The 26,346-nt window shown below is 40.3% G+C and overlaps 1 protein-coding gene and 1 pseudogene across 3 annotated transcripts in view; both read left to right on the forward strand.

The window, feature by feature from the left end:
• Positions 1-26,346, forward strand: part of LOC105467191 (folliculin interacting protein 1) — a 158,939-nt gene that overhangs the window by 121,313 nt on the left and 11,280 nt on the right. For all 3 annotated transcript variants that reach the window (XM_011716665.3, XM_011716668.3, XM_011716666.3), the window contains 3 exons: positions 1,221-1,390; positions 6,131-7,550; positions 8,427-8,595. In XM_011716665.3, the coding sequence (XP_011714967.1) occupies positions 1,221-1,390; positions 6,131-7,550; positions 8,427-8,595 (1,759 nt within the window). The remainder of the gene's footprint in view (positions 1-1,220; positions 1,391-6,130; positions 7,551-8,426; positions 8,596-26,346) is intronic.
• On the forward strand, positions 13,510-25,726 carry LOC105467190 (actin, cytoplasmic 1-like; annotated as a pseudogene).

Here is a 26,346-nt window from a genome sequence, read left to right on the forward strand (position 1 = left end):
TTTGTGAATTGTATCCACTTATAGTTTTATTTCATAGAAAAGAGGTAGAAAACATGTAAGGATGGCCAGGAGTGGTGGCTCACACCTGTAATCCCAGCACTTTGGGAGGCCGAGGTGGGTGGATCATGCGGTCAGGAGATCGAGAGCATCCTGGCTAATACGGTGAAACCCCATCTCTACTAAAAATACAAAAACATAATTAGCCAGGCGTGGTGGTGGGCTCCTGTAGTCCCAGTTACCCGGGAGGCTGAGACTGGAGAATGGCATGAATCCAGGAGGTGGAGCTTACAGTGAGCCGAGATCATGCCACTGCATTCTAGCCCGGGCGGCAGAGCCAGACTCTGTCTCAAAAAAATAAACAAACGAAAAAAAACATGTAAGGAAATGCTAGGATTTTAGTGATGCATTTTCAGTGTGATGTTTTATCATACTGTTTTCTTTTAACTATTCAAGTCTTTGGAATCCAGATGAGTAATTCAGATGTTTTTATTCTCTTTGATGATAGACGGAGTTTGCTCAATACTTTGCCTCGTTTTCCCATTCAGTAATTTGGAAATGTAAGGACCTGCTGGTTGATTCAGTAATGAATTGTGTGATTAAACACTGAAAATAATCCATAATGGGCCTGGCACGGTGGCTCACGCCTGTAATCCCAGCACTTTGGGAAGCCGAGGCGGGTGGATCATGAGGTTAGGAGATCGAGACCATCCTGGCTAAGACCATCCTGGCTAACAGGATGAAACCCCGTCTCCACTAAAAATATAAAAAATTAGCCGGGCGTGGTGGCGGGTGCCTGTAGTCCCAGCTACTCGGATGGCTGAGGCAGGAAAATGGCATGAACTGGGGAGGCGGAGCTTGCAGTGAGCTGAGATTGCGCCACTGCACTCCAGCCTGGGCAACAGAGCGAGACTACATCTCAAAAAAAAGAAAAAGAATCCATAATTTTTGAAGTAAAAGGGCATTTCTGTTTTGTACTTATGATCTACAATAGCTCTTTTGAATGTTACCTTTATTTTAAGTAGTTTTTAACTCCTTCTCAACCGGAAACAATTAACTTTCATTTTAATCCTGGTGTTATATACTCATCCTTTCCTCTCTCCTCTGCTTTTTTTGGTGCCATTTGGCCACATGAACATATATACTCTTCTTGCTTACTTTGTCACTACATAAAGGTTTCATGAAGGCAGATTGGAATTTGATCAGATGTATTTTGTTTTCAGATTCTTGCCAGCTCTCATTACTGCAGTTCTGACTAATCATCTTGCCTGGGTTCCAACAGTCATGCCAAATGGACAGCCACCTATAAAAATATTTTTAGAAAAGCATTCCTCTCAGAGTGTGGACATGTTGGCAAAGACTCATCCATATAACCCACTTTGGGCACAACTGGGTATGTAATCTGACAACTGTTACAGTATATATTAAACTTGTTTTGTAGCTATCTGTAATATTTTTATAGCAAAACCAAAAATAAATAAAATGCCTTTACCTCCTGCATTCTAAAGCATCTCTGCTTTGCTTGTCCTTTCATGTCTGGCAATTTATCCTATCCTCATCTTAGACCTGAAATCATTCCTTATAGATGAAGAACTGCAGGTATGGCAAGAGGAACAGGCTAATAGCTGGTTTACTAGTAACTCCAGATTTTCAGGGTGTTTTATGATTTTGTACTTTGTGTTAGGTACTTTGCAAGAAAGAATGAATCAACAAAGTCACCTGTGATACCTAAAATAAATCTGGTTAGGAGGGAAGCAGTTCACTGAGGTTTCTGTTGATCCACTTTTGTTCACTTTCTGAGTCATTTTGGAAAATGTTTCCCTCAGTGTTAAACACCACTAAACAAGTGGGGGAAGAGGGGAGAGTAAGTGGTTGATAAGTTCATAGGCAATAGGGAGGGATTATAGCAGAGTGCTAAAGACACAGGCTGTGGAGTCAGGCACACCACGTTTGAATCACAGTTTCCTTATTCATAAAGTGGGAATAATAATAGATGATACATACTTTAAAGGTTGTAAAAATTAAATGAGATAATACATGTAAAATGGTTAAGACTGTCTGGTAAACGTAGCTGCTAGTTATTTCTGCTCCTACTCTATTGCTGTTAGATGATGGGAGAAGAGTAAGATGAGAACATTTTGGTGATTGGGTAGTAACTTTCCTTAGGTTGCTCTGGTGATTGACCTTGCCAGGTAGATTGTCATATGGCTTATCAGTTCATATAACCAACCTCCTTCCCTATTGGCTTTCTCCCTTGCTCCCTCCCCCATTCCCTTCCATTTTATTGAGTTATAATTGACATATAGTAAATGCATTTTTTTAATGGAGTCTCACTCTTTTGCCCAGGCTGGAGTACAGTGGCATGATCATGGCTCACTGCAGCTCCAATCTCCCTGGGATCAAATGATCCCCCTACCTTAGTCACCCAAGTTGCTGGGACTACAGGTGCATACCACCACACTAGGCTAGTTTTTGCATTTTTTGTAGAGATGGGGTTTCGCCATGTTCCCCAGGCTGCTCTCAAACTCTTGGACTCAAGCGATCTGCTCACGTTGGCCTCCCAAGGTGCTGGGATTACAGACGTGAGCCACCACACCCGGCCCAACACATATTTAAAGTACACAATTTGGGCTGGGTGCGGTGGCTCACGCCTGTAATCCTAGCACTTTGGGAGGCTGAGGTGGGTGGATTACTTGAGGTCAGGAATTCGAAACCAGCCTGGCCAACATGGGGAAACCCTGCCTCTACTAAAAATACAAAACAATGGCCAGGTGCAGTGGCTAACGCCTATAATCCCAGCACTTTGGGAGGCTGAGGCGGGTGGATCACAAGGTCAGGAGATTGAGACCATCCTGGCTGACACGGTGAAACCCCATCTCTATTAAAAATACAAAAAATTAGCCGGGCATGGTGGCGGGCGCCTATAGTCCCAGTTATTCGAGAGGCTGAGGGAGGAGAATGGCGTGAATCCAGGAGGCGGAGCTTGCAGTGAGCTGGGATCGCGCCACTGCACTCTAGCCTGGGCAACAGTGCAAGACTCCGTCTCAAAAAAAAAAAAAAAAAAAGAAACCAAAAAAACAATTAGCTGGGCATAGTGGCAGGCGCCTATAATCCCAGCCACTTAGGAGGCTGAGGCAGGAGAATCCCTTGAACCCGGAGGCAGAGGTTGTAGTAAGCCGAGATCATGCCACTGCACCACAGCCTGGGCAACAGAACGAGAATCTGTCTCAAAAAAAAAAAAAAGCAATTTGATAAGTTTCGCATATATGCCTCTGAAACCATGACCACAATCAAAACAGTAATCATATTGCATCATTTCCAAAAGTTTCCTTATGCCTTTTTGTAATCTCTTCCTCTTCCTCCCCCTCTTCTTCTCCCCAGTTTCTCTGTTCCTCTTCCACCATCCCTACACAGCCACTGGCTTACTTTCTGTCATGATAGATTACTTGCATTTTCTAGAGTTTTATATGAATGGAATCATGCAGTATATACTTTGTCTGCAGATTCACCTATTTTGTGTGTATTAATAGTTTATTCCTTTTTAATGCTGAGTAGTATTCCATTGCACTGACTTTTTAAAAATCAAATTATTAGTAGTATTTTTTAAATTGGGACATTTAAATCCTTTTTTAATTCTACAGTCATTTGTTGACTGTCTAAGGCTCTGTGCTATAAAGATGAATGATTTGGAAATTGCCCTCAAGAAGTCAACAGTCTAAGACTGTAGGTAATATATATGCAGACAACAATAATAATTCAAGGAGGAACTATAAGAGAAATGAAAAGTTTAGTAGGAGTTGAACAGGGGAGCCTACTTTTGCCCAAGTGAGGATGCTTAGGTGGGAAGCTATGGACTGGCAGAGATATTGAGGAAAGGGACAGGACATCACATGAGTAAAGAGTAGGTGTTAAAAGTGCAGAGCATATTCAGTGGTCCAGTTTAACTGGGTCTTTGCATGAATAAAGATGATTTCTTCTTCTGACTGCCAAGAAGGAGGATAAGTATAAGAAGATAAAGCTGGAAAAGTAAAATGGGAATCATGAAAGACTCACTTGCCATACCAAAGTAATTTCAACTTACTTGGTAATTCGTGGGAATCGTGGGAGTAGTTTAGAACAGTGGCATGGTGATATTTGAGCCAGTGTGTTAGCCAGAGGAGAAAATTTATCATAATAATACCTATAGCATGTATTTATTTGAGACCTATTTATATTTGTTCCTTTAAAAAGTGTGAGGGCTTTGTAAAGTAAAAATAGAGGATTTTAAATGTATATACTGACAACTTGCAAAAATTAAATTAAGTTGAAATTAGTGGCTTTGTATTCTCCTTTTTTTTTTCTTTCTTTCTTGAGACAGGGTCTCACTGTATCGCACAGGCTAGAGTGCGGTGGTGCGATCACAGTTCACTGCAGCCTCAACTTCCTGGGCTCAGGTGATTCTTCCACCTTTTCCTCTCAAGTAGCTGGGATTACAGGAGCAAGCCACCATGCCCAGCTAATTTTCTGTATTTTTTTGTAGAGACGAGAGTTTTGCCATGTTACCCAGACTGGTCTTAAACTGCTGGGCTCGAGTGATCAGCCTGTTTCCACCTCCCAAAATGCTGGGATTACCTGCATAAGCCACCATGCCCAGCCCTGTTCTCCATAGTTTTGGCACTGAAATTACTGGTTTAATTTGAAGTATAGCATAAATATAGAAATGATAATTTCTAGTCCTGACCCCCTCACTTCCCCTGCTTTTAACATAATCGCTAGTCATGTTTAGAATGGGTTCAAAAGTGAAAATGAATTGCATGGCTAAACTCGTTGCCCTTTCTTTTCCTTTTAGTAAGGATGAGTCTCTCTCTTCCTGCCCCTTCTGGCCTATCCTGTGTACCCAACCCTCTAGGGAATGGAAGGGGAAAATAGGCTCTTACTAACATGGGAGCTGGTGGGATGGGGTGCTGGCTAGGGGAACAACAGTTAAAGTTTGGAGATATGACTTACTTTTTAATTTTATTTCTTTTTTTCTTTTTTTTTTTTTTGAGACGGAGTCTCACTCTTGTCGCCCAGGCTGGATTGCAATGGTGTCATCTCAGCTCAATGCACCCTCTGCCTCCTGGGTTCAAGCAATTCCCCAGCCTCAGCCTCCCGAGTAGGTGGGACTACAGGCATCCACCACAACACCTGGCTAATTTTTGTATTTTTAGTAAGTACAGGGTTTTACCATGTTGGCCAGGCTGGTCTTGAACTCCTGATATCAAGTGATCCACCCATCTCGGCCTCCCAGAGTGCTGGAATTACAAGCGTGAGCCACCGTGCCTGGCCCCAGAGATATGATTTAAATCAGGAATGATTAAGTGTGTGGTGTGACTACTCTAGCTTTGCTCCATTTTACCGCTACTCCTTTCCTGTCCTTGCAAGCCAGCAGATATTGTGCTTTGTCTTTTCTTGATTGGACACAGCTGCAGAGTCCTTGTGTACATAGTACTTCAGGCAGTACTTCTCTAACCAGGTAAAAATGCTCTTCATGGAGCCTGGGTTAAAGAATATTCTTGGGATATGTGAGTTTCAGAACTGACTCTTTGCTTGAGGTTTCTGAACCATAGCATTTGTTTAAAGAGGAAGCCTGAAAACCCTTAAATTCACCTTTCTCTCTGGTTAAGACTATTCATCTCATCTTCCTCCCTTGAATAGTCACTCATCTGTTAAAGAACTAAGAATGAGGCCAGGCATGGTGGCTCATGCCTGTAATCTCAGCACTGTGGGAGGCCAAGACCAGTGGATTGCTTGAGCCCAGGAACTCAAGATCAGCCTAGGAAACATGGCAAAACTCTGTCTCTACAAAAAAAAATACAGATAATTAGCCAGGTGTGGTGGCACATACCTATAGTCCCAGCTACTCAGGAGGCTGAGGTAGGAGAATTACTTGAGCCTAGGAGGCTGAGGCTGCAGTGAACCATGACTGTACCACTGTACTCTAGCCAGGATTACAGTGTGAGACCCTGTCTCAAAAAAAAAAAAAAAAAAAAAAAAAAAAACGTAAAACGTAAACAACTACTCATACAGTAAGATTAGGTTTCTGATCATTAAAAATAGCTTACTTAGCTGTGTCAGTAAAGGATGTGTCCAATAACTGATTTTTCCATTACAGGAGACTTGTATGGCGCTATTGGCTCTCCTGTACGGTTAGCAAGGACTGTGGTAGTTGGCAAACGACAAGACATGGTCCAGAGGCTACTTTATTTTCTTACTTATTTTATAAGATGCTCTGAACTTCAAGAAACGCATCTTTTAGAAAATGGAGAAGATGAAGCCATCGTTATGCCAGGCACAGTAATTACTACCACTTTAGAGAAAGGTGAAATAGAAGAATCGGAGTATGTCCTTGTCACAATGCATAGAAACAAAAGCAGTTTGCTCTTTAAAGAGTCAGAAGAAATAAGAACTCCCAGTTGTAACTGTAAATATTGCAGTCATCCACTCCTTGGGCAAAATGTAGAGAACATTTCACAACAAGAGAGAGAAGATGCTCAAAACAGCTCTAAGGAGCTGCTAGGAATTTCAGATGAGTGCCGGATGATTTCTCCTTCTGACTGCCAAGAAGAAAATGCTGTTGATGTTAAACAGTACAGAGATAAATTAAGAACTTGCCTTGATGCCAAGTTAGAGACGGTTGTTTGCACAGGATCTGTTCCAGTAGACAAATGTGCATTGTCAGAGTCAGGCTTAGAGCCAACAGAGGAAACATGGCAGAGTGAGAAGTTGCTGGATTCAGACAGTCACACAGGCAAAGCAATGAGATCCACAGGAATGGTTGTGGAGAAAAAACCTCCAGATAAGATTGTGCCTGCTTCATTTTCTTGTGAGGCTGCCCAGACAAAGGTTACTTTCCTGATTGGGGATTCTATGTCACCTGATTCAGATACTGAGCTTCGAAGTCAGGCAGTGGTGGATCAGATTACCAGACATCACACCAAACCGTTGAAGCCAGAAAGAGGGGCTGTTGATCAGCATCAAGAAACTAAACAAACAACTAAGGACCAATCTGGAGAGTCTGATATACAGAACATGGTTTCTGAAGAGCCCTGTGAACTTCCCTGTTGGAATCATTCAGACCCAGAAAGCATGAGCTTATTTGACGAATATTTTAATGATGATTCAATTGAAACCAGGACTATTGATGATGTTCCAATTAAAACAAGTGCAGATAGTAAAGACCATTGCTGTATGTTAGAGTTTTCAAAAATATTGTGTGCAAAAAATAACAAACAGAACAATGAATTTTGTAAATGTATAGAAACAGTTCCCCAAGATTCATGTAAAACCTGCTTTCCTCAGCAGGACCAAAGAGATACACTCTCCATTCTTGTCCCCCATGGGGATAAAGAGAGTTCAGATAAAAAAATTGCTGTAGGAACTGAATGGGACATTCCAAGAAATGAAAGTTCAGATAGTGCCCTTGGGGATAGTGAAAGTGAAGATACAGGTCATGATATGACTAGACAAGTTAGCAGTTATTATGGAGGAGAGCAAGAAGATTGGGCAGAAGAGGATGAGATACCTTTTCCTGGGTAAGTAGGAAGTTTTCACCTATAATGGGCCCTATATAAATATGTACCATTCTTTTCTTTAGCTGGTCTCTGAAGGTTAGTATAAAAGAAGAGATCATTGTCCTGGATAGCTCTCTCTTATTTTCATATTCTCGTAACTCATAAGAAGGAGTAAAGGCTAAGCCCCAGAAATACCCCAGAAAGGTTTTATGAAGACCTCAGAGAAAAGTTAAAGGATCTGGTTGATAAGTATAAGATTTCTTACTGCTTAGAAGGTTTCAAGCCATTTAGGAGTGACTTCTGCCCCAAAAAAGGACATATGCTGAGCCTGGCAGTTAGGGAGTACTAATCCCTGAGATGTTAGAATGGCTGTTAGAAATAGATTTGGCCAAGACTAAGAGGAAAACAGAGAACATATACTTTGGGTCAAGTATGCAAGGAGAAGATTCATACTTGAGAAACGTTACATACCCAGCTTTGGACTTGTGAGGCATTTAATTGTTTTGTTTTAGATGATTGTTTTCATAATCTGGTTGTATTAAGAATGTGCTACAAACACAAAGTACAGTTCTCTTAAAGTCTGTTAGGGAAGATTGATCCTCACTTCATTACACAGTTGTTCATCAGACCTTCTCTGAATAAGAAGGAGTATTTTATTTTCTGATAGAGCACTCGAGCCAGTTTTTAAATAAGGATGATTTTACTCTTGATTTTACTGTTATTACCATTTTACTCTTAATTTTTATGATTATTACCATTATGTAAGGATGAATTTACAGTTGATTTTAATACAGACTAGTGTTAAATATGGACTAGTAGAATTCATGTTTTTGTTTTTTTACTGGTTAACTATATTTATTACTAATTAGATGTCTTTTGGGGGCATTTTTCTTCCAGGTCAAAGTTAATCGAAGTGAGTGCTGTTCAGCCCAACATTGCCAACTTTGGGAGGTCCTTGCTAGGTGGTTACTGCTCATCTTATGTGCCTGACTTTGTTCTTCAAGGAATTGGGAGTGATGAGAGGTTCCGTCAGTGTCTGACGTCAGATTTATCTCATGCTGTGCAGGTGAGTGACCTTCACTGTTTTTGAGTTTATTTAGAAGAAACTCTGTTAACTGGCAGAACCCAAAATTGCCTTATATTTTTGGTCACACTTTTTACAACACAAGCATTGTTCTCTGAAACCATCACTTTATATTCAATGCCTATATCTTTGTATCTGTCACTGTGAAAGCAAAGTAAGTTCCAGAAATCTATCCACATGGATGTCTGAAATACAGAAAGTACTGTATGTATTCATGGATGTCCATCAACTAGGTTATTTACAGTATCAAAAATTTGCAAGTGCTTAAGTTTGAATGGAATTATTTTCTTAATTTCCTTTTCAGATTACTCATTGCTTACATATAGAAGTGGGATTGGCTTTTGTGTATTGATCTTGATATCCTGTGGTCTTTCTGAAACTCTTATTAGTCTATTCATTTTTCTGTGTAGGTTGCCTAAGGTTTTCTACACACAGGCTCATGTTATCAGTGAACAGATAGTTTTAAATCTTTCTTAACAATCTGGATGACTTTTGTCCTCCCTGCCCCCAACTTTTTTTTTTTTTTTTTTGACTCATTGTACTGGTTAAAATTTTCAATACGATGTTGCATGGAAGTGGTGACCATGGACATCATTGCCTTATTCCTAATCTTAGGGGAAAGACGTTGCATCTTTCATGATTAAGTATGATGTTAGCTGTAAGGTTCTTGTGATGCCCTTTATTAGATAGAAGAAGTTGCCTTTTTATTTTTACTTTGTTTAACTGAATGCTTCTTTTAGAGACAGGCAGTTCCCTTTTATTCCTAGTTTTTAGATGGTTTCGTTTTTTTTGTCCATCCTTTAATCATGAATGAGTGTGGGATTTTGTCATATGCTTTTTCTCAATGTCTATTGAGATGGTATTGTCATATTGTTTTTCATCTTTAAACTCTTAATGTCATGGATTTCATTAATTAATTTTTAGATGTTAAACCAACCATTGTATTCTTAGGAAGCAATCCCCACTCTATCATGGTATGTAATTTTTTTATATGTTGCTGGATTTGATTTACCAATATTTTGCTGTAGATATTGGAGTTCTATATTCGTGAGAAATACTGCTTTTTAGTTTTCTTGTGATGTCTTTGTCTAGCTCTGATAATCAGGGTAATACTGGCCTTATACAGAGTGCTGGGAAGTATGTCCTTCTCTGTTTTCTGGAAGAGTTTCTAGAAGATTCGTTCTATTTTTTTTCTCTAAACATTTGGTAGAATTCACTAGTGAAACCATCTGCATCCAGGCTTTTAAGAATAAGAATATTTTAAATTGCTAATTTAATTTATTCACCTTTTATATATTTAGATTTTCTATTTCTTTCTGAGCCAATTTTGGTAATTTTTGTCTTTTAGGAATTTATTAGTTTCATTTAAGTGGCCTAATTTATTAGAATAAAGTCGTTTATGGGATACACTTATAATCCTTTTAGTTTTTATAAGGTCGCTAGTAATGTCCCCTCTTTTGTTCCTGAATTTTGGAATGTGTGTTTTTGTTTGTTTGTTTTTCAAATGGTGAGGGTTTCTCCAAAGAGAAGTTCATTCGTGGTTTCACTTAAATTATATATATTTTTTGCCCATATGCATCAAGGATTAGCAAGCTATGGACAGTGGGCCAAATCGTTCTGCTTTTTATAGATAAAGTTTTATTAGAACACAACCACAGTCATTCATTTATATACTCTCTGGCTATGTTCATGCCTAAAAGCAGAGTTGAGTCATTGAGACAGAGACCTTTCAGCCCCCAAATCCTAAAATATTTTCTGTTAACTCTTTTTTTTTTTTTTTCTTGAGACAGAGTCTCACTCTGTCATCCAGGCTGGAGTACAGTGGTGCCATCTCAGCTCACTGTAACTTCTGCCTCCCAGGTTCAAGCGATTCTCCTGCCTCAGCCTCTCGAGTAGCTGGGATTACAGGCGCCCACCACCACACCTGGCTAATTTTTGTGTTTTTAGTAGAGATGGGTTTTCACCGTGTTGGCCAGGTTGGTCTGGAACTCCTGACTTCAGGTGATCCACCTGCCTCGGCTTCCCAGAGTGCTGGGATTACAGGTGTGAGCCACTGCACCTGGCCAGATCTGACAAATTTTGATCTGTTGTATTTTCAGTTTCATTCATTTCAAAATGTTTTTAAATTTTGCATGTAACTTCTTTGCTTATGAGTTACTTAGAAGTATGCTGTTTAATTTATAAATATTTATTGAATTCTCAAAAATTGTTTTGTTGGTTTCTAATTTAATTCCATTATGGTTGGAGAACCTACTTTGTTCAACTCTGGTAAATTTATTGAGATTTGTTTTATGGCACTTGAAAAGAATATATATTCTGCTCTTGTTGAGATGTTCTGTAGCTATCAGGTCAAGTTAAATAACCATTAGATAATAGTCTTAATTAAGTCTTTTATGCCCTTGCTGATTTTTGGTTTGGTTCTGCCATCAATTATTGAGAATGAAGTATTGAAGTCTTCAGCTATTGTTTTGTTGAATTTTCTATTTCTCCCTTCAATTGTACGTATCACTTTAATACTTCGCTTTAATAACAAAATCTGGCCACCTCTCAATTTAAAAAGTTAATAAAGAAATGGAGAGGCCCGGCATGGTGACTCACGCCTATAAACCCAGCAATTTGGGAGGCCGAGGTGGGTGGATTACTTGAGGTCAGGAGTTTGTGAGCAGCCTGGCCAACATGGTGAAACCCTGCCTCTACAAAAATACAAAAATTAGCTGGGTGTGGTGGCGTGTGCCTGTAATCCCAGCTGCTTGGGAGGCTGAGGCAGGAGAATCACTTGAATACAGGAGGTGGAGGTTGCAGTGAGCCAAGTTCGTGCCACTGCACTCCAGCCTGGGCAACAGATCAAGACAACCATCTCAAAAAAAAAAAAAAAAAAAAAAGAAAACAGAAATGAAGAAAGCCAAGTGGGAAATGATGGATGAGAAAATGTGGCTCAGTGAGCAACAGTCAGTCAGTTGTTAGCCAATAAGGTTTAAACCTTTTGTGTCTGTAGAAAGTTACCTAAGTTGTAAAGTTTGGTGTTTTATTGGATGAGAAATTATGGCAAATATAGATAAAAGCAATTTGTGAAAAGAACTTATCAGAAGTTGTGATCTTCATATTTAAAGGCTAGTTTGCTCAGCTTTTGAATACCAATCAAAGAAGTATTTATTGACCTACTGTGTTCTGAATATAGTGCCAATACTCCAAGGGATATATGTATGAAAAAGAAAAAGTTTCTGACTTCAAGTTTTTAACTTAGCAGCAGAGGAAATAAGGCCAAGTGTAATTAATAAATGTAGTATAAAACATAACAAAAGTAGTGCCTGAGGAAGATACTTGAATGTGTTATTGCTTCAAGGGACAGAATTTTTATCAGTTGGTGGTAATGGATGCCCTTCAGGGTAAAGGAACCGTTTCTAGTTTTTTCAATGCTTTCCTCCCAAGGCCTGATATAGTGCCTACTATTTGTTGAATTACTTGGTTAAGGAATTATATATGAGTTCTTCTGATGCACTCTGTGTCTTCTAATGCATTCTTGTCTTTTTTTATGTCTGATCCTAGCTGCTTAGTCTCTTTTCTTCTTTCATGTATACCCATCGCCAAACACTGTCTTTTGACTTTCTCTGTGAAAGCCTGGCGTTGGAAAGCATTGCTACCTCCTAATGAAGATAAAGACAACATTTTGATTTTAAGGGTTTCTACCTGCTATTATAGGATGAATAATAATAGTATTTAGTTTTTATTGTTTCCTCACTGTGTCCCAGGCACTTAAATGTACTTAATCTTATAGTAATCCTTTGAGGTACTTATTATTGTTATCTTTGTGTTTCACATATGGCTCAGAGAAGTTTTTAAGTTACATAGACAGGGAGTGGCAAAAGTAGAATTCAGTCATTATCTGCCTGTTCTTAAGCTGCTATGCCATACTGTTACTAAAACAGATGAACAAAGAGTAATACAAATAGCAAAATCACCATTACAAAGTTTCTAACACTTTTATATTAGTGGTCTCAGGTCTGTTGCTCTTAGATTCCTTCCACTGTGGTAAAAAGGAAGGAGCTATTTGTCTTTCCCCCTCTGTTTTAGTAATTGGGTTTCTAGTCTTTCCCACTCATATTGTCATTTAGTCATGTAAGTATACTATCAAAGCACTATTGTAGAAAAATTTGACAAAAAGAAAAATAAAATACCTTCAATCTCAGCACTGACTGTTGAATTTTTTAATCAATCATTTTTCCAAAGCATGTATAGGATTTCTAAAAAAATTCTTTGGTCGGGTGCAGTGGCTCACGGCTGTAATCTCAGCACTTTGGGAGGCCAAGGCAGGCGGATCACGAGTTCAGGAGATCGAGACCATCCTGGCTAACATGGTAAAACCCCCTCTCTCTACTAAAAATACAAAAAACTAGCCAGGCGTGGTGGCAGATGCCTGTAGTCCCAGCTGTTCGAGAGGCTGAGGCAGGAGAATGGCGTGAACCCAGGAGGCGGAGCTTGCAGTGAGCTGAGATCACGCCACTGTACTCCAGCCTGGGTGACACAGCAAGACTCCGTCTCAAAAAAAAAAAAAAAAAAAAATTATTTTAGGCCGGGTGCGGTGGCTTACACCTGTAATCCCAGCACTTTGGGAGGCTGAGGTGGGCAGATCACAAGGTCAGGAGTTCGAGACCAGTCTGGCCAACATAGTAAAACCCTGTCTCTACTAAAAATACAAAAAATTAGCTGGGTGTGGTAGTGGGTATCTGTAATCCCAGCTACTTGGGAGGCTGAGGCAGGAGAATCGCTTGAACCTGGGAGGCAGAGATTGCAGTGAGCCGAGATTGCACCATTGCACTCCAGCCCAGGCGACAGTGCGAGACTCTGTTTCAAAAAAAAAAAAAAAAAAAATATATATATATATATATATATATATATATATATATATATATTTTAATCCTTGCATGCTTAAAGTTTATCATATTTAACATGAAAATATGTGATTACATGCAAAAACATGTAGGATCCTTTTAATATATAAGTAATGGAAGTGATACTGTAAAAAATATATATATAGTCCTATTTTTCTGAATTATAAGAGGAGAGTGTCTTTATCTCCCCGCTTTTTAAGAAAGTAACATTTTTCTTAATATATATTTATTATACAAAATGTTGAAATGTGAAGAAAGCCAAACACAAATTTTCCTAACTCTACCATCAGCTATTCTTAATAGAGAAACTTCCTCCAGGGATTAGGCAGCATTGTGGCTTCTCATAAAACCCAGAATTGGCCACTTACTAATGGTGTACCATAAGACAGAATATTTACTCTAGGAAAGCCTCAGTTTCTTTGGCTATAATGAAAGTAATACTGATGTTTGTATACCAGACTTATACTGTGTGGTTATATTAGTCACACTGTGCTTTGCATCTTCTTGTTATGATTATTATTCTGTGTGTATGTATATTTATGTATCATATATATGTCTGAAGCCTTATATATAAAAGATATGCTTGTGTATATCTGTGTATTTATACAGTACATATTTTTATATAGTTGAGTCCTTATATATAAAATATATGCGTGTATATGTATTTATATATACCTATATTTTTATACTCTATATGATTTTATATTGTTTTAAATTCTGCTTTTGTCACATAACAGTGAATATAAGAATATATCCCCATACTAACATAGTGTGTAAACATTGTTTTTACTGTATATGGATTACTGCATGGTTTTTGTCATAGTTTATGTTTCTCACCATTCTTCTATTGCTGTTTTTTGCTTTTTGTTTTTTGTTTATTTTTTTGAGACAGGGTCTTGCTCTGTCATCAAGGCTAGAGTACAGTGGCACAAACATGGCTTACTGGAGCTTTGAACTCCTGGGCTCAAGCAGTCCTCCTACCTCAGCTTCCCCAGTAGCTGGGATTGTAGGCACATGCCAGCATGCCCGGCTAACGTGTTTACTTTTTGTGAAGACAGGGTCTCGCTGTATTATCCAGGCTGGTCTCGAACTCTGGAGCCTCAAGTGATCCTCCCACCTCGGCCTCCCAAAAATCTTGTTCTAAAGAGAAAGGCAAGTTTCACCTTTGCATTAGTGTATTAGTAACGTTAAACCCAATTCTTACTTAATAAGACCTTATAAACAAATCTATTCAATCTTAATTAGTTTAATCATAAGGTAAATTTTTAATAAACCTTTTTTAATCTTTTACAATTTTCTGCTAAGCAGTAGATTAATTCAGTAAGAAAACCATGTTATTCAGACACATGAGCCCAGATTTTGGCCCTGCATTAGTGTGCTCTTATTTTAGTGTTCAACATACAGAAAAATTAAATAATCCCCTTCAAATCTTAGCAAACTTGCCTATACCTACAGAACTTCCTTTATAAGATCAACCCTTCACTAACCCTTTACACCTTGCTTAAACCTTCAGTTTTGTCCCATTACTCTTTTAGGTTAAGACAATTGTTAAAACCCTCTGAGCTAGACAGAATTTCATTTCCTTTAACAAAAACCATATTCCTATGCCTTCTTATAGCCTCCCACCAAAACCACATTCTTTTTTCCTTCTACACCTTGCATATAAAACTGTTTTTGCAGTAGTCTCAAGTGCATGCTGCACTGTTAACTTTTAGCAAATTTTATTTTTGGTGAGAAACCTGGTAAACAAGCAATTTTAGCCATGTATAATATTGCAGAACCCATGACTTTTCCCAGCCTAGCCAGGGGACCTGCCTAACTCCATATGTCTCCAGGCCTTACCTAGAATCTATTGGCTGTAGAACAGACAAACAATTAGTAAAAGTCACAGAAGCAGTTTATCACCTTAAAACATCCAGCAAACAGTGTTTGACCTGCCAAATTTAGACTAAATATATAAACTTTGAAGACATTTTCATTTTACTTTACCAATAATCTTCTGGTTTTTTTTATTTACAAAAAGATTATTAGAATCATGAGACCTACAGGCATTAAAGTTTCCATTTTTCTGACAATGTTTGATTCAAGTGCTTGTTTTTCTTTAAGCCAATTAACTGGAGCTCTGTATATAAACATCACACACTCAACACATATAAATACACAGAAACAGAGAATCAAGACAAAATTCCATTGACTGAGAAGGTTTTGGAGGGAATGCTGGAGCTTTCAAACAACATCTATACATATAGCCCAAATATCAGCTTTAATTAAGTCGATTTCTAACTATGGAGCTCTCAAGAGAAAAGTTCTTTTAAAATCTTTTATTACCAGATTTCAGTGAGGACAAACTCCGCCTTTTGAATCCTTTTACTAGAGGTAACCTTCTATGTGAAATCAATAAGCCTTAACTAAGGGGATGTCTTAAACAGGGATGCAGGAGGTGTCTCCAAAGAGATGGTAAACGATTTATAAGATATAGAATATCCCCCAGGCCAGCCGCTGTGGCTCACACCTGTAATCCCAGCACTTTGGGAGGCTGAGGCAGGTGGATAACCTGAGGTCAAGAGTTCAAGACCAGCCTTACCAACATGGCAGAACCCCGTCTCCACTGAAAATACAAAAATTAGCCGTGAGGCACAGTGGCACACACCTGTGATGCCGCTACTCGGGAGGCTGAGGCAGGAGAACTGCTTGAACCCGGGAGGCCAAGGTTGCGGTGAGCCAAGATTGTGCCACTGCACTCCAGCCTGGGTGACAGAGAGAGACTCCATCTCAAAAAAAAAAAAAGAAAAAAAAAATCTAGACTATCTCCAAAGGTGTAGTTCAGAGAAAAAATTCAAGATAAGAAATGAGAAGCTGTGCATGGAAAGGAAAAGAATCAATAAATGGCAAAAGTTCCACAAGTATTAAACCAAAAAGGACTTGCTCCCAAAGCCTAGAATTGAACCCAAGCCACCCACCACTGTGGGAGGGCAAAGCCTTTGCAACTGACCTGCAGTACAAGGTGACTGCTGTTGTCTTTCCCAGAAGGAGTCTAGAGCATTTTCAAGCTTGCAAAGGATTTTAACTGCTCAAGAGAATTTTCTAAGACTAACCACATCATTATTATGCATCCTTCTTTTAATTTAACCTTTTTCTTTCATTGAGGTAATCAGTTCCAATAGTGACTCAATCTAAGAAACCTATTAAGGTCTAGATGGTAATTTTCCAGTTTTTTTTTTTTTTTCCTTTCTTTTTACATTAGAAGCAAAAGGTATCTAGGGTAGAAGAGGCATCTCCATGATCCCCAAGAATTCACTCTCAGAAATGGGCTTAAGATAGCAAAAGATGACAAAAGCCCTATAGAGATGGAACCTTTTCAGACAAAACTCACCCAAGGGCTTGACAAATATTTGGGATGAAGAATGTGCTGACTCATCTCAGACTCCCAGCACTTTCAGACTGGGTGCCTGACATGAACTTGAAAATTCTTGTTCTCTGGATGGTGGAGACCAAGAGAGAGTATCCCCACATGGTCACAAAGTCATGCTTTCAAGGATGTAAAACAAGATTAGAGGGAAGCCTCATTTAGTTTTTGTTTCAGAGACCCACAGCAAAGTTTATAACTGACCCATCGAGAAGTACACCAGAATCATTGCAACCTCAGAGTAACCTCTCACAGGTCCTTTTTCTTATTAATCAACAGTGATTTTTACCATTCACTTATCTGATTTGCTCAGAGAGAGAGAGGCCAGAAGCCTCACCGGTAGGAAATTCTTACCTTTTGTCAGCACGGTGGGTTTCTGATTTCCCTTTCCCTGAGCGGCCCTGGCAGTGTTGCTCACCGCACCATAGTCACAAAGGAAAATTACTTTTGTGTGTTTCATGGAACCATAGGCAAAAACCTCTCGACTTTGTCAGATGTCACCCAATAGGCTGTATGGGGGAGCGGGGGAGAGGGGCGAGAGACCACCAAATTAACATTCTTTATCTCAACCTGGTGAAACACATATAACAAAACAGACAGTAGTCACTTTGCTCAGCACCTAATACTGACTTGTCAAGGCTCAAACTTTTTCCAGTGCATCCCTGTCATCTTTGATCCACTCAACGTAGGGAGCGATGACCTCTGACTGGGAATTCATTGGGTGACGTCTGGACAACGTGAAGAGCAGACAGTCACCCCAGGTCAAACCTGTTGAACTTCCTTCACTGCTCAGCGAATGTGATCAAATAAGGAAGGTTCTCCAAGTTAGGTCTGCTGGACTTCCATCACCAATTCCTTTAGAGATCCCCTCTAGATGTACAAACACACACATACAACAAAGACAAGATGGACAGAAGGTCTTCCAAACCAAGATTCCTAAGCAGGAATTCCAAGAGTATGCTTTTCAAAGTAACCTATTCTCTGAGAAATCTCCCTGAAATCTTCCTTATTGAGGAGAAGTCTCCCCAACCAAGACTCTTCATACTAATTAGGGAGAGCCAATCGAGATCCCCGAAGGGGCTAAACTTAGATCCCTTAAGAAGCCAAACCAATTAGGAGAAGGAAGGAGGCATTGGCACCACCTAGAATACCCACCAGACCAGTTTAGAGATGTCTTTACAGGAACAATTTCTCTACTGCAATTAAATCCATGCACCATGGGCCAGCAGTGTGTTGCTGGTAGAGATAGTGCCAGCATCAGCCCCCAGTCCAGGAGAACTATGCAGCCACTTGGGCTGGCCTCTGGATCTGTTGCTGGTGGGGGACTGCCAAACCGTGGGCAGGTAGCCACAAGGGTGATCCCAGACAAGCCTTCAAATTTGTAACCATCCAGGGGTTCTTCCTGCCCACTGCATAAAGACAGACCATGGTATTGTAGTAGAGAAAAAGTTCAATAGACACAAGGTCAGCTACCCCATGTGGGAGTTGGAGTTCATACTCAAATCATCTCCTTTAAAGCTTGTAGGTTAGGGGTTTTTTAAAGGCAGTTTGGAGGAAGGGGTGGGGTGGCCAGGTAACAGGTACTTGCGGCTGATTAGGTGGGGCAGAAATCATAGGGGGTTGAAGCTGTCCTCCTGGGGCCAAATCGCTTCCGGATGGGGCTACAGGAGTGGGTTGTCAGTCCAGGTGGAGCCAAGGGTGTCAGACATGCAAAAAACCTGGAAAGATATCTCAAAATGCCAGTGTACAATAGTGGTGTTATTTGCAATTGGGAAAATTTCATTTCTTGTAACCTCCAGAATAATGTCTGCGCCTTAGCAGGACTCAAACTCCTCTCCTCGTTTCAGCCTGATGGCTTCCTTTTAGCTTTACAAAAGCAGTTGAGTTTTGGGCAAGGCCTATTATCATTTAAACTGTAGCCTGGGCCACCAAGACTGTGTCCACCCTGCAAGCACAGAGCCTCACCCTCACCACTCCACCGCCCATCCACACCCGCCGCCGGTTCACCATGGATGATGATATTGCTGCGCTTGTCATCTACAACAGCTCCAGCATGTGCAAGGTCTGCTTCGCGGGCAACAATGCCCTGGGCTGTCTTCCCCTCCATCATACGGCACCCGAGGCACCAGGGCGTGATGAAGGGCATGAGTCAGAAGGACTCCTATGTGGGCGACAAGGCTCAGAGCAAGAGAGGTATCGTGACCCTGAAGTACCGCGTCAAGCATGGCATCATCACCAACTGGGATGACATGGAGAAGATCTGGCACCACACCTTCTACAACAAGCTGCATGTGGCTCCCGAGGAGCACCCTGTGCTGCTGACTGAGACCCCCCTGAATCCGAGGCCAACCACAAGAAGATGACCCAGATCATGTTTGAGACCTTCAACACCCCAGCCATGTATGTGGCCATCCAGGCCATGCTGTCCCTGTACACCTCTGGCCGTACCACTGGCATCGTGATGGACTCCAGTGATGGGGTCACCCACACTGTGCCCATCTACAAGGGTTATGCTTTCCCCCATGCCATCCTGTGTCTGGACATGACTGGCCGGGACCTTACTGACTACCTCATGAAGATCCTCACCGAGCACAGCTACAGCTTTACCACCATGGCCGAGTGGGAAATCGTGTGTGACATCAAGGAGAAGCTATGCTATGTTGCCCAGGACTTTGAGCAGGAGATGGCCATGACGGCCTCCAGTCCTCCCTGGAGAAGGGCTATGAGCTGTCCAATGGCTAGGTCATCACCATTGGCAATGAGCTCTCCCACTGCCCTGAGGCGCTCTTCCAGCCTTCCTTTCTGGGCATGGAATGCTGTGACATCCACAAAACTACCTTCATGAAATGTGACATGGACATCCACAAAGACCTGTATGCCAACACAGTTTTGTTTGGCGGCAACAACATGTACCCTGGCACTGCCAACAGGATGCAGAAGGAGAGCATCACTCTGGTGCCCAGCATGATGAAGATCAAGATCATTGCTCCTCCCGAGAGCGCAAATACTTCATGTGGAGGGGCGGCTCTATATTGGCCTTGCTGTCCACCTTCCAGCAGATGTGGATCAGCAAGCAGGAGTGCGGTGAGTCCGGCCTCTCCATCGTTCACCACAAATGCTTCTAGGCGGAGTGTTACTTAGTTGCGTTACACCCTTTCTTGACAAAACCTGACTTGTGCAGAAAACAGGATGAGATTGGCATGGCTTTATTTGTTTTTTTGTTTTTGGTGGTGATTTTTTTTTTTTTTTGGCTAGACTCAGGATTTAAAAACTGGAACAGTGAAGGTGACAGCAGTCAGCTGGAGCGAGCATCCCCCAAAGTTCTACAATGTGGCCGAGGACTTTGATTGTACATTGTTCTTTTTTCTAATAGTCATTCCAAATATTGTGAAATGCATTGCTACAGGAAATCCCCTGCCCTCCTAAAAGTCACCCCACTTCTCTCTAAGGAGAATGGCCCAGTCCTCTCCCAAGTCCACACAGGGGAGGTAATAGCATTGCTTTCATGTAAATTATGTAATGCAAAATTTTTAAATCTTCGCCTTAATACTTTTTTGTTTTACTTTGAATGATCAGCCTTCGTGGCCCCCTTTTTTTGTCCCCCAACTTGAGATGTACGAAGGCTTTTGGTCACCCTTGGAGTGGGTGGAGGCAGCCAGGGCTTACCTGTACACTGACTTGAGACCAGTTGAATAAAATTGCACACCTTAAAAAAAAAAAACAAAAATACTGTAGCCTAAATGTCTTCCAAAGTTAGCTTGGCCCCATATCCCAGGAATAATTAAGGGAAAGGCAAGATGGGTTTTGGGTTAGCTTAGTTCACTGTTATGATGTTCTCACTAATACAACTTTTGCAAAGGTGATTTCAGTATCATAGAAGGGCCCATGTAGTAAAAGAAATAAAAATCAGTCTTGAATAATATGAACTCTTCTGCTAGATTGTCTAACGTCAACTTGTTGTTTGGCCTTGCTGCTTCTGCGTCTTGTTCCTCATTGTCTGGCACTGGTTTGGAAGCACTCATCTCCATCGAGTTGTCTTCTGTTCATTCCTCAGGTATGGTGTCTGTTAGCTCTCTTGAATTTCTGCAAGATCCGTATCTTTTTTTTTTTTCTTTTTTGAGATGGAGTCTTGTTCTGTCGCCCAGGCCGGAATGCAGTGGCGCGATCTCGGCAAGCTCCGCCTCCTGGGTTCATGCCATTCTCCTGCCTCAGCCTCCCCAGCAGCTGGGACTACAGGCGCACGCCGCCATGCCTGGCTAATTTTTTTGTATTTTTAGTAGAGACGGGATTTCACTGTGTTAGCCAGGATGGTCTCGATCTCCTGACCTCGTGATCTGCCCGCCTCGGCCTCCCAAAGTTGCAAGATCCGTATCTGGAAAGCCTTCATCCACCATTTTTTTTTTTTTTTTTGCCGTATTTACAAACTCTTTCATGATTTCCTTGATTGGCTCTGTTGTTAAATTCTGTGCGCAACATCTGGACACAGTTTTCTCCAGCAGGAAGTTATTGTTTCAGGCTTGATGGCTTTTGTGGCTTTTTCTATAACAGCAATGGCATCTTCTATGGGGTGATTCTTCAGACTGTCATGATGTTCTCTCCACTGGGGTTCTTTTCCATAGCACTGACAATCATTTTTAAAGAATATTGTGTTTAATGGTCCTTATGGCACCCTGATCTAGAGGCTGAGTTAGAGATGTGTTTAGGGGCAATTAGACCACTTCAGCACTCTCAGTGTTAAACTCATAGGGTTCTGGGTGGCCAGGGGCATTGTCCAACATAAGAACTTTAAAAGGCAATCACTTACTGGCAAGGTACTTCTTGATTTTAGAAATAAAGCATGGGTGGGGCCAGGCGTGGTGGCTGATGCCTGTAATCCCAGCACTTTAGGAGGCCAAGGTGGGCAGATCATGATGTTAGGAGTTCGAGACCAGCCTGGCCAACATAGTGAAAACCCGTATGTACTAAAAATACAAAAATTAGCCAGGCGCGGTGACAGGTGCCTGTAGTCCCAGCTACTTGAGAGGCTGAGGCAGGAGAATCCTTGAACCTGGGAGTTGGAGGTTGCAGTGAGCCTCCTGGGTGACCCAGCAAGACTCTGTCTCAAAAAAAAAAAAAAAAAAAAAAAAAAAAAGCATGGGTAGATTCAATCCAGAAAAATAGTTTTTGTTTTTCAGGCTTTCTTATTGTACAATCAGAAGATTTGCAGGGGTGTTGTTTATCTTTTTTCCTTCAAGGTCCAGAGGTTAGCAGCTCTATATATAGGGGTAGTTCTGATCTAATCCTGACTGCATTTACACGAAACAGTGGAGTTAGCTTATCCCTTCCTGCCTTAAATCTTGGTGCTTGCTCCTCTTCCTTACTAATAAATGTACATTGTGGTATCTTTTTCCACAATAGGGTACTTTCATCTGCAATAAAAACCTGTTCAGGCAGGTATCTTTTGTCCTCTATGATTTTCTTGATCGTGTCTAAGAACTTGTGTATTGCCTCTGGGTCAGCAAAAGCTGTCATCTTGATATTTTTTAAACTATAACTCTTTCTAAAATTATCAAACCATCCTTTCTTAGCATTAAATTCTCCAGCTTTAGATCCTTTACCCTCCGTGTGCTTTAAGTTGTCATATAATGACTTCATTTAAAAAATAGTAATATTAGAGTCTATAGTTAGAGCTTTCTTACAGCAACCCTGTACCCACATAAGAGCTGCATTTTCATTATGACATTTAAAAGGTATTCTGCAAAAGTGCATGGTTTTCACACCTAGTGGCATTGCTGCAGTGACAGCTTCACAAATTTCCTTTTCTTATTTTACAACAGTCCTCATGGTGGATTCATTGATCTTGAAATGATGGGTAACCACAGCTACTTAATCTATGGTCTATATCAAGCCATTCAAGTTTTTCTTGTAATGTCTTAACTTCTCTCTACTTTCCTTGAGAGCATTTCCAGCATCACTAGTGGTACTCCATGTGGGTCCCACGATATTATTCAGGGTTTGCTGTATCACACTAACCATGATGAAAAATACATGAGAAGCTTTAGACATCAGTTTCATTTGTTATCTTTTTGTCTTTTTGTTTTATTAGAGACAGAGTCTCACTCTGTAACCCCGACTGGAGTCCTTGGTGCAGTCATAGCTCACTGCAGCCTCAACACCTGGGCTTGAGGGATCCCCCTGCCTTAGCCTCCCAAGAAATTAGTTTTTTTTTTTTTTTTTTTTTTTTTGAGATGGAGTCTCGCTTTGTTGCCCAGGCTGTAGTGCAGTGGCGTGTTCTCGGCTCACTTCAAGCTCTGCCTCCCAGGTTCACGCCATTCTCCTGCCTCAGCCTCCCGAGTAGCTGGGACTACAGGTGCCCGCCACCAGGCCCAGCTAATTTTTTTTTTTTTTTTTTTTTTTTTTGTATTTTTAGTAGAGACAGGATTTCACTGTGTTAGCCAGGATGGTCTCGAAAAGAGAGTAGTTTTTAACTGAGATACGCTATTTATTGGAGAGCGGAACTGCTCGTGCAGAGATGATTAAGTTGGCAGGGTGTTTGAAGTACATACTTGCAGCACTTGAACTCTGGGCAATAGCAACAGGAAGTGGCTACAAAACTATTACAGTAGTACAGTAGGTACTACAGCTAGTTTTATGCAGTTATAATCATAACTATATTATGTTATAACTATATTAAGTGTTATTTAAACTATATTAATATGTCATAAGTATATTATATACAAACAAATGTATTTAATACTATATATTTGTTAACATTTCTCTGGGCTGCGAATGTCACCTTGTATGCTTTGTAAGTGTGTAAGTTTTTATATATTTTAACTTATAGTAGATTTGTGTGTATTTTACAGTACTAAATGATAAAATATACTGTCTACATTTTTTTGTTTGTTTGTTTTGAGATGGGTCTTACTATGTTGCTCAGGTTAGTCTCTCGAACTACTAGGCTCAATTGATCCTCTTCAGTGATTTGACCATTGAAGCAGAAACAGTAGTAATGATAAAATATACTATCTACATTTTTTTGTTTGTTTGTTTGTTTTGAGATGGGTCTTACTATGTTGCTCAGGTTAGTCTCTCGAACTGCTGGGCTCAGTTGATCCTCCCGCCTCTGCCTCCCCAGTAGCTGGGATTACAAATGCACACTACTGTGCCATGCATCCACATATATTTTATGTATTCATGACATGCCTAACTTTTTCTTATTTTCCATATTTCTAGGCTACACAGTTTTGTCTCTTTAAGTTTTTCAAATTGTTGCAAATTTCCAAAAACTTTACCCAGATATTATATTGGAAAAAATTGGCATTTAAGTAGACCTTCAGTTCAAACCCATGTTGTTGGTCAGCTGAATATATTTCACAATATCACAGACGTATATATCTTTGCCAAAATTATATTTCCATAATTAAGTGATGAATAACAAAGTGTTTTATCCTTGGCAAGAGACGAATAAATATTTGAATACTGTTTTATAAAAAACAAATATAAATTTGGGGCTCCATGGAAAATCTTCCCAAGGTATATTTCTGGACTTTTTGCCATTCTCTTCTTATTTCTCTATATCATTTCCCACAGATGTAGCCATTTGCATCTACTTCTATTTCTGAGTCTTACTGAATTATCCATGTTCTTCTCCCATTTTTTCACCAGTAATTCTATCTATACACTTCAATGTCATATTCCTATGTCCCTTTCACTGCGAAACTCCCTATCACACAGATCCCACGATTGCCCTCCTCTGCTTCCCAGCACTTGGTTTCTGCTTCATCAGTAACACTTTTTTTTTTTTAAAGCTAGATGTATTCATTTTGATCTCCCTCACAAGTCTCTGAGTTCTGTTGTGTTTGTTTCTTGTGTAGGAAGCAGCTTTATTCAGAGTAGTTGTTCATTAACTAGGCAAAGTAATATCATTTGAGGATGCTAAACCTGGGCTTATCCAGGAGTAAACTTTTGTCCTTATAGTAGTACCTTATCCTAATTGTAGTAACATTAAAAGTTAGAGAGGAAAAGCCATGGGTCTGAGTATTTCATATTATAAATGTTTTACTCTCAGTCTTGTTGCTGCTATTCTATTTGGCCAGTAGTAAAAAAAATCCTTACCTTTCCAAAAACAGAAAAATATTAAAGGTAGGGTCACTATCTGTTTCTGGCAGTCATGCTCTGTACTTAATTGTCATTTTTGGTCTTTGTAAACCAAGGGAAGGCAAGGACATAGCCATATGCCTTGTGGCTTTTTCATGACTATGTATATATGAGTTAAAGTATTATTTTTCACTGTCTTAACATTTTTAACAATGAAAGTAAATACTTGTGATAAAAATTCAAACAATAAGGGCTGGGTGTGGTGGCTTATGCCTGTAATCCCAGCACTTTGGGTGGCCAAGGTGGACAGATTGCTAAGTCAGGAGTTCGAGACCAGCCTGACCTACATGGTGAAACCCTGTCTCTACTGAAAGTACAAAAATTAGCCGGGCATGGTGGCACATGCCTGTAATCCCAGCTACTCAGGAGGCTGAGGCAGGAGAATCACTTGAACCCGGGAGGCGGAGGTTGCAGTGAGCTGAGATCACGCCACTGTACTCCAGCCTAGGCTGGCGACAGAGTGGGACTCTGTCTCAAAAAAATAAAGAAAAATGAAAAAATTCAAACAGTGTAAAGATATACAGAGTAAAAAGTAAAAGTTCTTCATACTCTTAATATTCCTGCTTCTTCACAGAAATCTTCAGTACTGCATACTTGATTTGAGTATTTTCTTTCTTTTTTCTATACATGTTCATTTAGCTGTAGATCCGAATTTTTAGAAACATAACTGTATGTATAGTGACCCTTTTTTTTTTTTTTTTTTTTTTTTTTTTTTTTTTGAGACGGAATTTTGCTCTTGTTACCCAGGCTGGAGAGTAGTGACACGATCTCAGCTCACTGCAACCTCTGCCTGCTGGGTTCAAGCCATTCTCCTGCCTCAGCCTCCTGAGTAGCTGGGATTACAGGCATCCGCCACCATGCCTGGCTAATTTTTTGTGTTTTTAGTAGAGTTAGGGTTTCACCATATTGGCCAGGCTGGTCTCAAACTCCTGACCTTAGGTGATAGGTCCACCTTGGCCTCCCAAAGTGTTGGCATTACAGGCGTGAGCCACCACGCCCAGACTGAATTTTTTTTTCACTTAACAATGTATCTTGGAGAACTCTGTTACATATTTTGCTGTGTCCCATTTTTAACTGCTGTATTCATACTCCGGACAGATGTCTTAGTCAAACAGAAAAATCTAATTCATGTAGGCAGCAAAGTACTTCATGACATCAAGGAATACCTTCTCTGGTGCTGACAGATATTAATGCCTGACATATGGGGATAGTTAGCACAGAATCTTACCATTGACTTATTTGTGTGAATAAGTCTTGTTTTTTTTGTTGTTGTTGTTGTTTTGTGGTTTTTGTTTTCTG

The sequence above is a fragment of the Macaca nemestrina genome, chromosome 6, assembly GCF_043159975.1.
Source record: "Macaca nemestrina isolate mMacNem1 chromosome 6, mMacNem.hap1, whole genome shotgun sequence".
NCBI classification, from domain to species: domain Eukaryota; kingdom Metazoa; phylum Chordata; class Mammalia; order Primates; family Cercopithecidae; genus Macaca; species Macaca nemestrina.